This window comes from Chamaea fasciata, unplaced genomic scaffold, assembly GCF_029207755.1.
Source record: "Chamaea fasciata isolate MVZ Bird 193981 ecotype frontalis unplaced genomic scaffold, bChaFas1.0.hap1 SCAF_1, whole genome shotgun sequence".
In the NCBI taxonomy this organism is placed as follows: Eukaryota; Metazoa; Chordata; class Aves; order Passeriformes; family Sylviidae; genus Chamaea; species Chamaea fasciata.
In genome coordinates, this window is record NW_027094086.1 from 75,142,989 (window position 1) to 75,155,349 (window position 12,361).

The following is a 12,361-nucleotide window of genomic DNA, read 5'->3' on the forward strand; positions in this document are numbered from 1 at the left end:
GATAGCATTTCTTTATTCATGGCTTATGTACTGCTTTTCACACGAATTGGTTAGAGAGCAGTAAGGCATCTGTGGATTTAGCAAATGTAACTTGGAGCTTGTGAGACTGTAACACAGAATGCTGGGCCCTGTGTAGAGTTCATCGGATAAATGCTTATGAATATACAAGGAGCTTTTAAGTACCAATGCTTAAATTATTTCTATCTCCCTTCCAAGTGTAGTTACAGAGGCCTCATGTGTCTGGTCTTGGCATGTAAGCCTCTTATAAAAGGAAGGCATGCACTGATTTCAGCATCATCCTGTTGATTCATGAGAGGGAATTTTCCAGCCTCAGCACTCCTCAGCACAAAATAAAATTTTTCAGCCACTGGATAACAGAAACAGAAAAATGTTTATCTGTGTACTGGGTACAGGTGCCCAGGGGCAGGGGAGGGTGGGAGCTGCAGAGGTGACCTCTGTGAGGAGAGGCTGGGACTGCCCCATGCCAAACACAGTCCATTCCAAGCAGAGATTGACCTGTGACCCTGGAGAGGTCCTGGTGGAGCAGGTACTTCCCTGTAAACTCTGGGAAGACCGTGGTGCAGCAGACATCCACACTGCAGCCCCATGGCAGACGTCTTGGAGGAACTGTAGCCCATGGAGAGCCCACGGAGAGCTGGAGCAGGTTGATACTAGAAGACTGAAACTCATGGAGAAGCCCAAGGCTGGAATAGAGAAGTGTGAGGAGTAGAAAGGAGCAGCAGACAGGAATAGTTATAGACTGACTGCAGACCCCCATTCCTCATCCCCCTGTGCTGTCCAGTGGGAAGAAGGTAGAAGAGTTGGGAGTGAAGGGTTGAAGCTGAGACTGGGAAGTGAAGGGGTAGGTGGATGGAAGGTGATTTATGTTTTATCTTTGTTTCTCAACACTCAGCTTGATTTTAATTGGGAATAAATTAACATAATTTTCACTGTGCTTGTCTCTTCTTTTCCTTGAGGCAGTAGCTGGCTAGTGATGCCCTTGTCTTTGTCTTAACCCACAAGATTTTTCATGTCATTTTCCCTCTCTCTTCTGTTGAGAAGGGTGATAGAGAAGCTGGGTGGGGATCTGATGATCACACAAGTTCAACCCAACACTCCATCCTTGACCCAGTTCCCTCCACCATCTTCATTCATAGCTTGGACACAGGACTCAAAGGAACAGGACTTAAAGGAACCCTGTTCAGCCTGGGGAAGAGACTGAGGGGAGACCTCACCGTTGTCTTGAATATCTTCATGAGGGGAAGCAGAGGGGCAAGCAATGTGTTGGTTAAGGTGGTGATTACCGCAATTGTATAGAATAGTGGGGCTCCTGGCATGATGTAAACACTTTGGAATAAGGGATGCAATGTGATGGGTTTGGCTGGAGTAGAATTAAATGTCTTCACAGTGGCTGATGCAGACCGTTTTGGATTTGTGCTGAGCACACGGTTGATAATATATGTTGAGCAGGGCTCACACTGAGCCAAGACTACTTCTGCTTTCTATACCATCCTGCTGGTGAAGAGGGTGAGGGTTGTTGGGAGTTTGGGAGAAGACACAGCCAGGAAAGGTGACCCAAACTGCCAAAGAGATATTCCAAACCATGTGACATCATGTGCAGAATATAAAGTGGGGGGAAGAAGGCCAAAAGAGTGGGATGTTTGGACTGATGACTTTTGTCTTTCCAATTAACCACTATGTATGATGAGGCCCAGCTCTCCTGGAGATGGCTGAACACCTGCCTGCCCATGGGAAGTGGTGAATGAATCCCCTGTTTTGTTTGTGTGCGTGGCTTTTGCTTTCCCTTGTAAACTGTCTTTACCTCAAACCACGGGTTTTCTGGCTTTTACCCTTCTGATTCTCTCCTATGTCCCACTGGTGGGGGACTGAGCAAGTGGCTTCCTGGTGCTTGGCTGCTGGCTGGAGTGAAACCATGACAGATGGGTATGGCTTCACTCTCATGACCAGTGACAGGATTTGAGGAAATGGCCTGGAGCTGAGTCAGGAGAGGTTTAGACTGAGTATTGGGAAAAGATTTTCACCAGAAGTGAAGTGAGCACTGGAACAGCTCCCCAGGGAAGTGGTCACAGCAGCAGCCTGACAGAGTTCAAGAAGTGTTTGGACAATGCTCTCAGGCACATGGTGTGACTCTTGGGGTGCTCTGTTTAGGGCCAGGAGTTGGACTTGATGCCTCTGATGGGTCCCTTCCAAATCAGCATATTCTACAATTCTACAAAACTGTTTTGAGTAAACTAGTGCTCTCAGAGTAATTTCAGCCTTACTTTTTTATCTCAATCTTCAACAAACATTACTAAGTTGAAAATTATTTCCATCTAATTAAATTCTATTAGAATTTTTGCCATGAAAAAGAAACGAGTAGCAAAATTCACAGTATTGATCTATCTATTGATGATTTGTTCCCTGGCAAAATTAAGGTTCGGCATTATTTATACTTCAGTTTATATCAGGATTTATTACTCCAGAAGTTGCAATGCACATTTCTTCTTCTTTCTTTTTTTAACATTTTGTTTAAAAAAAAGGGATGTCAATGACCCAGAATTAGAATGGTACTAAAAATTCACACGTTGCTAATTCCAGCAGTGCTGCTCAGAAGGTAATGTCACTTCTGTGCACAGGCACAGCACCAGCACTCTGCAGATCTTAAGAGACTCAAGAGGCAGTGCAAGCATCTTCTCCTGTCTGTGTCATACTTGTGCCTTATATCTTGCATGGACATCTGGGAGAGTTAAAAAAAAAAGACCTCCCATCCTCCTTTAGGTTTTGTAGAACACCCACTGGACTTCCTGCTTAAATGCAAAGGACAGTATATCCCTCACTTACTTTCACACACCTGAACTGAGCTTCAAACAACAGCAAAATAAAGACAGAAAAGGAAGAATATTTGACTTATGTCAACATTCTTATTCTTTTTGGAAGAATGTTGTCCCATTTAATCCTCATGAAAGTGGAAAAAAATAACAGTAGTGGATTAAAGCCAGAGTTTAAGAAAATACATTTAAATATATCTTTTTACTTAAAAATGAGTTTCCTCATCATTCAAAGACCTAAGAGTTAAGCTATGTTACATACACCTCAGGTACAAATCGAGAAAAGATTCAATAAATCAGACTATATAAAAAGCAAGAGACTTTTTCCCCCCCCAGAAAAATGTATTTGTGTTTTATCTGATCATATAAAAAACACTGAATTTAAAAAAAAAGACGTGTATATATTTTTTCAAGTGTTAATGGTTTCATCATTCATCTTTACTACATTCTGAAGTCCTGTAACACCAGGGCACGTTATCCTTATCTGTGTAGCACAGTGAGCACAATCTTTACACTGAGGTCACTCTCATCACTACTTCCCCAGAGCAGTTATCCTCTGACGAATCCTCCTGAGGTCTCATGCGGTTGAACAGCTGTAATAACACATAACCACACTGAAATCTCGGTGAGGTTAACTGAGTTGGATGAACTAAACTTCTGTTTCTAAATGCAGTCAGTGGCAGCCACAATGTCCTCCCTGCTGAGGATTCTCCTCGATTGCTCTCTTCTATGTCCGTGGCTTTATCATAATTTAACACATCCCAGTGTAGGTTCACAGCCCTCCAGCGCTTAAACACTCGATAAACAGATGCACCTTCATGGACTATCAGTCCTGAAAGTAAGAGGGAAAAAAAAAAGGGTTCATAAAAAATGTCAGTGGGTCCCATTTTCAGAGCAAAATAGAGATTTAACACATTTTAATGACTCTGGCAATTTCCAGATGCAATTAAATGACTCATGACATTAATAATTAAAAAAAAAACCACTGTACATATGCAATTTAACCAGTTATTCATTTGTTTGGGAGGCAGGAACATGCAGAGGAAATAAAGTTGTTCTGAATGAAAGCTCAGCATAACCAATACTGGAATAATCTGAGCCTGCCTAACTAAATAAAGTTGAGATTTAAGTATTGAGATTTAAGTAAACCAATGCAAAACTGGCAGATTTGGATTTAGGCTGTTTATGCTACTGCTGCCCTTGTTCATGGTAAGTACTATTTATTTACTGAGATTTGTACTGGTTTAAGTAGACCTTTAAATAGCTTAGACCTTCTGTTGTGAACAGGATAGCCCTTAAATTTGTTTAAGATTTTTTTGTAGAATTCAGTAGAGATACGGACAAATTTAACTGCTTTCATATTCCCAGTTCAACTTAAGAGCAGAGAAGATTTATGAAACAGCTGTAAGTATAATGACTTTCCTGTCTTGCTTTCTTTAGAACAAGAAGAAATTAGATGTTATTATTAACTACAGTGAGCATGGTAAGGATGATAGACTCTTCTTTCTCTTCAGTAGTCAATAGGATAAAGTTGCAAATTATCTTTTTCTTGAGACCCAGAAATCTTTTAAAAGGTCTGTCAAGGAAAATACAGAATTACTGGAGTCCTCAAGAGACCAATCTGTTTAAGAATTTCCATGTAGCCAATATTTATGCCTATTGTATGCATTCAAGCAACTTATTTGAAGAAATGAAGCTCCTAACTTCTTAATGTATGTATGTATTTATACTCTTTATATGTGAGTATTTCAAATATGGATCTGCTGGGGAGCCACATGGGGCTTCTGCCCTCTTACTATTTTTTTCCTCAGCCAGACTGGTTGAGGACTCTTACATGGTTCTGAGCAATACCACCTGTTTTCTCTGGCTCCCTGCTTTGGAAAGACAGCAATCTGCCTAGTCAAAAACATTTATAAATCTTTTGTCCAGTGTGCCTCTTGCCTAAAATTTTCCTATATATGGCCACATCTATAATATGATCTGTGGTATCCTTTAGCCCAGGAGACTGTAAATCACCTGTTTCTACACAAGAAATTTGTGATTTAAGGGTCTGAGGTCCTTTAGCACAATTAACTGAAACCAGAAAAAAGATGCTCACAGAAAGATGATACAAGCAGAAAGGGTGGTAAAATACTTACATGAACAGCAAACCTCACATTCAAGTGCAATGATTTGCAGATAGCAACCCCTACTCTAACACATTTTTAAAGACCATTACACTGAAAGACAGAGAAACACAAAGACTTCTTTCTGAAGGCCATGATAGTGAATGCAGCATCTCTGTAAAGCTTTCAAGTTGCCTAGAATTCATAGAAGCATCCAATGCAGCAAAAGTAGCACAAACTGAACTTAATTAAATAGTAAATATTCTAAATGTATTTTGTAACAGTAAAGCTGTTTTAGTGGAATTTTTTCTTGATTGCAAGATTTATCTATACCTTCTCAGATATAGATAACATAACCTCTTTAAAATTTAGCATAATAATAATGATTTAGTCAATACATAAACATACCTTCAAAACTGCTTTGATTGCTTAAAAAAAGAATAAATGTATTTGATTCCATATTTGAATCTACAAACCAAACTAGCCATGGTTTTACTGCTGTTATTTTGGATTTCCTCTAAAGTTGATAAAGGAGATGAGAATAATCTTCCTCAACCTGTTCCTGGAACACAGCATTATTTAGTCCAACTTCTCTCAAGTCTGTGATGAAGCAAAGTTAAAAGAACCTATTTACTCCAATGTCTGCATTCCACTAGAACCTGAACAACATATTTCAGAATAGAGAAGGAAGCATTTGAGAAAGGATCATTGAGGTACATGAAGTACATTTAAACAGTCAAAATATCTTTCCAAAATTACAACAGAAAAAGTTGTAGGATGACTTCTGTCAGGGAGCTCTCTTTTACTGTCTTGGGGCTTTCAGGATTTATTGAAATTATGTTTTTAAACACTGGCAAGGATGAGAAATTTTCGTTTTAGTGGAAGCTGTCAGTCTCATATACTTTAAAAGATCTACAAAACAAATGATCGAATATTGCAAAGCCTTGTCATAAAGTTGTCAGAGATGGCAGTGCTGAAGGAGAAAAGCAGCACTTTCATAATTTCTCTCAGAAAAAGTTTCAGCTCCCTTCTTGATAGACCTACAGATTGAAAAATACCTATGTAGAAAAGGCAAAAGAACTTCGGGGAGGGGTGGGGAACTTCTTGGCAAAAACAGTTCCAAGACCACAAACAAGAGGAACTCTAGGTAAGTTTTAAATGCTATAGATTTTCCAGGTCCAGAGGAGTTCTGATGTTCAAAATAAAAGTAGTTAGTCATTGAAGTGGAGTTGTAAGAAAATGACAAATAATTGCCTTTTTCTTAAGGGTTCCACAGCAATGAATGTAGCTATGAGAGAGAAAACAAGAACAAGTCCCAAACAAACAAAGAAGAATATGGATTTGTTCCAAACACTTGTAAGGGAAAAATATTTGTTTGATTCAGGTGATCCCAAGAATTATTACAATTCAGTACTGTTGGCTGTTCAGGTGTTCTGTCCAATTAATATTTAAAGGGAACAGAATTCTTGGATGATGGACCCATCTAAATGTCATTTGGTCCTAAGAAGATTTTACCTTTAGGTTTTACCTCTAAGATGGAGGGATTGCAGTGGGATCCAGCCAATAGGATTATGAAGAATCTTAATTTTCTTTTATTTTTTTATGTTTTTGCTGAGTACTATTCTATTCCTTTACTGTATTCAAAGGTTTTCTTACCGTGACTCACAAGATACTTGAAATTTTTTACTACTTAATGTCTTTACAAGCAGTCAACTTGTCATATATCATTCATATTTGGTGGTATTAAGTTACAACTTTATCTTATTTATCACACTAATCTTATATATAATAATTTAGGACTGGTCCTCACAGAAACATCACAAGATTTTATCCAGGGATAAAAGATCATTTTCAGAAACAGACTTTACTCAGAAAGTCTTTTTTTCTCCCACACTAGATCTAATTCAAAATAGTTTCTAAAGAATTATATTACTATTTTTAGCATGGATATCTTCCACTTTAATGCTGTGAGCAATTGATGGTTTTATATATATATATATCTGTGGACCCTAGAATAGTTTTAAGACATGACATTTTGTCCAGAGGTAAAGACATACAAGGTGCAGCTAGATGTGTTCACTGTAAGTAACTTCAGCCCGTTCGTTTTTACAACCAAGGAGTTACAGGACTGTTGCAAGGCATCAAGTTCTTTAGCAGGGAAGAAAGAGGCTTTCAGAGGGAAATTCACACCTCGCACTGGCTCCCATCTCTTACTCCCTTGCGGCAGTACTACTGGCACCAGTCATGTCTAAGTGCAATGTAGCAACTGCTTTTCACTGCTGGAAAAGGAGCAGCACTGTTGTACTGGGATTGCAAGTCAGCTTTTACTATTTGTGAGAGGTTTTGTTCATGTTAGAACCATTTATGGCCAGCAGTTATAACTATTTTCCAGTGAAAAATATATAAAATTTCACAACTTTTCTGTTACGCAAACTAATTGCTAGGTTTAGAAAGTACAATTGGCAAAGGCTTGATATACTGTCCTTCAGTGAGTAGGTAAGGGATTTATATTATTTGTTCCTTTAATGAACTCACTCCCTTTGGTAATCCCTACGTGGATGGTCTGATCCTAGCACTATCACTAGAATAGCTCTGAGTTTCACAGGCTGTAGTTCTGCTTGATCAGGGTGTTCAAGGTTTGCTTTAGGAAAACTTCTACCAACAGCAAATTTCAAAGAGAACAGTTTTACTCTCAGATTGGATGCAGAAAAGTACAAGGTTATGACTTGTAGGGTTAAAACCAACACTGATAAGTAAAAACGATCCTATTTGTCAGGAAGAATTCTGGAAAAATTCAGACTAGAAGAAAGAGAACAGTGGATGGCAATAAAACATGTAGAATGTTTTAGAATGAACAGAACATATTATTCTGGTGACCTATAATATTTGGGATTTTTCTTTCCTTGAAAAGTAAAAACAAAGAAGTAAAATACAAGTTAGGTGTAATTTACTGAAGAAAGTGAATGCTGTACTACATATGATATTTAAGTCAATCATTGAGTAAACCAATTGTTATTTGCACATTTTCAAAGATTTCATAAAAACATGTCAGTACCTTTAGGTAAACTGCTTTTAAAAACTGTAGGAAAACATTTCAAAAAGTGCTTTACACTTTTTTGTGTGAAGATATCTACACAAACAACCAAAAGTATTTACATTGTTTCTGCAAAGGTGTAGGGAGGCATAACTGAAGACAGGTGGGATAAATCTTGGTCATACCACCAGTATCTCAAGTATTATCTTGAAATATGTGGTGCACAGGAAAATGTGTATGTCTGCATAAATTTTTCATTGAAATAAAGAGAGATTACAGTGGGAGTAGAGGTATTCGTTCACTGTAAATCCTGTTGAAAACTAAGAGAATGCCACGAACGACTAAACACGAAAGGAGAGGAGATCCTAAGTGAGAGCTGTAGGTGGTTGTAAGCATTACAAGCTTTATGATATAAGAGATTATACATAATAATGGTAAAAATTGTAAGTTAATGCCTTGGGAAGTCCTCAGCATAATGGAAAGTGTTTGGGGTTTTCAAAATAATTTATAAGTAATAATTACATATATATATTAGAGATTTTTTTTGAAAATTTTAAATTAAAATTATCAATCGAAACCCCCTCACTTTATCATGAAAGAAAAAGATGAAATTGAATAAGGTTGACTATATTAATGAATACTTTTAAGAGTTACAAGAAGTCCTGATCTCGCAAGCTAAAGGAATGCAAATTACTTGAAATGATATGCAAAATAAATGGGTCTGAATGAATCTGAATTATCAAAATTTCTGAATTACAAAACCTGCTTTATACAGCTTTCTGAATTTCTAGATAATCTAGTAAACTCCTAAGTCATACCTGCAGTGAATTTTCTAACTACAAAATTGTGTCCAAATATATTTTAGTCACTTTTACATTTAAATTTTCATATATTATTTATGATAGTTCTATAAAATATGCATATACTAAATGACAGACAAGTCAGTTTATCTGTGTGTTTGCTTTGCTCCAGCAGGGTGTAGTTGAGCCAGAAGCTCCATGTGCGGTTTGTTCAGCAGCTTCCACTTCAGTGGTGGCTTGAGCCTTGCTGGCTTGAAAGGCAGCTAAAGAACTGCATGTACTAATCTGTGGAAGGTCACCTTACAAATATTTACTTCTATGGATAAATACAGTACTATTTCTGATCACCCACACATGTTTTGACTGATTTTGAGTTTAATCTGGTTTAGGTGTTTTAATGGTAAAAGAAATGGAAAAACTGAGAATAATCTGAAGTAACTGGTTATTTGGTTATAATGGTAGCTGATGCATACTAAAGTTGTTTTTTTTTTCTTTTACTGGGGAAAAAACCCCAAACAAATCATATAAATGAAATTCTTGGAATGCCTGAAGCACATTTTATCTTCCTTCAGTGTATTTTTAAACAAAAGCAAAGCCCTCAACACTGAGTGTTTAGCTGGAAGAGGTGATATTCAGAAATCAGCATCTAAGAAGATGAGTAGCTGAGTCCTTTTATTCATTTAAAAGATGAGCACTTGTCCAAAGTAGGAGATTCTGCTCACTTTTCTGTCTGAGATTTGGGTTAACAGAAGAAAGCCTGTGTTACAAAATATTCCAGAGCAGGGTTCTCTAAAAAAAATGACAAATGAACAGAACTGCTGATGTAGCTGAAATATAAATACTTTTACAGTAATGGGATGGTTTCAATAAAAGATGATGTGGCTTTACATTTGAAGTGAAACCCTTGATATTAGGAATCATTCTGTTTCTTTGTTCCTTACAAAGCAGAGCTCAGCACTGTCCTAATTTCGCTATATAAGATTCAGATAACATTTATCTCTCACAAATGTCAATGCAAATATCAGATGGTGTTTGACTTCTGAATTTTTTTGCAATTAAAATTCTATGAATGTGGTTTAATTTAAATCATTATTACTAATTATGTAAATTTCATAATCTAAATTATATAATTATGTAATAATATTTAATATAAATTTTCTCTCCAAATAATCATAAATATTTTAGCAATCAAATCAGGTCTTTTTACCAAAAACTAAAGGGATTTCTATTTAAATATTCCTGAGTTCAGTGTGTTTTCAGAAATTTCAAAAGTGGTCAATACAGTGTTGAATAAAATGTATTTTCTTTTACAAGATTTCAGCTGAATGGCTTGAGACTTTTTAATAGTAAAGCAAGTTACTATAGTTAGCACTGTGTGAGTGTTTCATAATTGTTTATGATGTGCAAAGAACTCATGCCTGCCTTCTCTCTTCTCCATTTCTAGCACAGTGACCTACATAAATCTGTGCAATCTAATTTTGGGTGCATAGTTTGATGACATCTTCAAAGGCTTCTTACATGCTTCATGATCGTACAATCTAATTCAAATTGGCAGTGTGTAATTTTACTAATTATTTTTGTAATGTCTTTTATATTTTCATCTGTTTAACTCCCTGAACTTTGCTAATTGTTTCATCAAGTTAATTAAACTTATCCTGTTCTCACCACTAATATTTTGGGAATACACTGATGAATCTGAGAGTAAAGCTTCTTTGATTCTTTTCTCTCTGCAATACTTGCAACACTGTAAAAAGCAGCACTTGCCAAAGGTATCAGCTGAGAATGAATCTGCAAAGAACTGGAGTGATCAATTAGAGTGACCAATTAGAAAAATAGAAATAGTCAGTCTTAAACCACAGTCTGTGCTGTTTAAAGATTTTGAGCTTACCTATGCATACTAGATCCATAAAACCATACATTCCATAGCAGATTTGAAAAAGGATGTCCTTTCTTTGCCATACTGCATAAGGGCTGAAGGCTGACCATAGAAGCCAAGTCACACTTGCTACTAAGAACAGAGATCCTAGGATTACAGCAACCATCTGCACTTTCTCAACCAGTGTTATAGTAATGCTTTGCCACTAAAAGAGAAACAAAGTTGTATAAGATAAAAATGTTATTGTCCATGGTTGCACATTCAACTCCACCTTTTCTCCTGAAATCAGAAATTATTTTAATATTTACACATTTCTTCATAGGTATTTGCTAATATCCTTGATACTGACATTTTATATATCTTCTTTCCTTTTTCACTGTTAAAGTGAAGCTAGTAGTTGTTTCCCCATTTCCTCCAGTGTCACTATCAATATGTTCTAGCTGTGAACTTCTGAAGAGTTAATCATTTTACTTCTGTTTTGAATATGCAGACAAAAAAATATTAAGTTTTATGAATGAAACTCAGTCTTTCATCTTTGGAGGGCAATGAACAGAATAAAAAAGGAAGAAGACTTTTTCAAGTATGTGGTATGTTTGTATGACAGGTTTCCTTTCCATCCCTCTCTCCTGAAGTGTGAAGCCATTTTCCACTTTCAGGCTTCTAGTCAAAGAAGTTCCAGACATGCCAAGGGAGTTGTCTTTCTCTGCATAAACCAGTGTTAACAGCACAAAAAGACTCCTGCAACCTAGTGTGGAAGCAACAGGAAAACTCAGGAGAAGCCCTGAATATGGATAGCACAAACAATTCTTTTTAGTGCACCACAATTATGTCCATCTCTTCAGGGAAGGCTGTGTCTTCCATATGTGAGGTGTCTCTGGCTTTATAGTGTGACAAGCTCTAAATATAAGAGAGTGTGTGTACCGACTTCTGCCAAGATAAGAGAAATACAATTCTGTTACAAGAGTCACAAAAACAAAACACAGCATAAGGAACTAATTATTCTAGGTTACTCTTAACATATGTGGCTTTTCTTGGACATAATTATCTAAATTATTTTGGTAGACTCCCCACTCCAACCCCATCACTTCTTCCAGGGCTGGTGTAAAGACTTTGTAGACAGTCATCTTTCCTGTTCCTAATTTTGGAAGTACCTGCCTCCCTCTATAGATGCAATAGGGAACAAATGGAGAAAGCTGTTGCAATAAGGGCTTTCTTGCCTCTTTTCCCATCTAGCAGAAATTTCTCCTTTTACCTATTACTTCACTAAAGCCTTCTCTTTTTTACAGCTTTTGGGTACCCAGTACTGTATAATCATAGGATAAATAATAATTCAGGTTGCAAGGGGCTGTGGGTACCCTCTGGTTCAACTTCATGCTCAAAACATGATCAGGGATGAGATCAGACCAGGTTGCTCAGGGGTTTATTCTGTAACACCTTGAAAACTTCCAAGTATCAAGGCTGTTCAGCCTCTCTGTGTAACCTGCTCCATTTCTTGACTGTACTCAGGTTGAAAAAAGTTTTTCTTCAAAAACATTTTTTCTTATATTTATTCTGATCCTCTTTTGTCTCACACTTTTCTTCCCATTAAGTACCACTGTGAAGAGCCTAGGTGAACAATAGGTCCTCTGTCCCTTTCTTCTCTTTCAGCTTTTCCCATTAACTTTTCTACTGCAGCCTAATATGCACAATTCGTGCTGCAGTCCTTCTCTCCTTGCAAC

At 37.1% G+C, this 12,361-nt stretch overlaps 1 protein-coding gene across 1 annotated transcript in view; it reads right to left on the reverse strand.

The window, feature by feature from the left end:
• Positions 1 to 2,949: 2,949 nt before the first annotated feature.
• Positions 2,950 to 12,361, reverse strand: part of MARCHF11 (membrane associated ring-CH-type finger 11) — a 32,136-nt gene continuing 22,724 nt past the window's right edge. Inside the window, exons 3-4 of the mRNA XM_066206060.1 lie at positions 10,656 to 10,848; positions 2,950 to 3,660 (exon numbers count right to left, since the gene is read on the reverse strand). Coding sequence (XP_066062157.1) covers positions 3,338 to 3,660; positions 10,656 to 10,848 — 516 coding nt within the window. The 3' untranslated portion in view covers positions 2,950 to 3,337. The remainder of the gene's footprint in view (positions 3,661 to 10,655; positions 10,849 to 12,361) is intronic.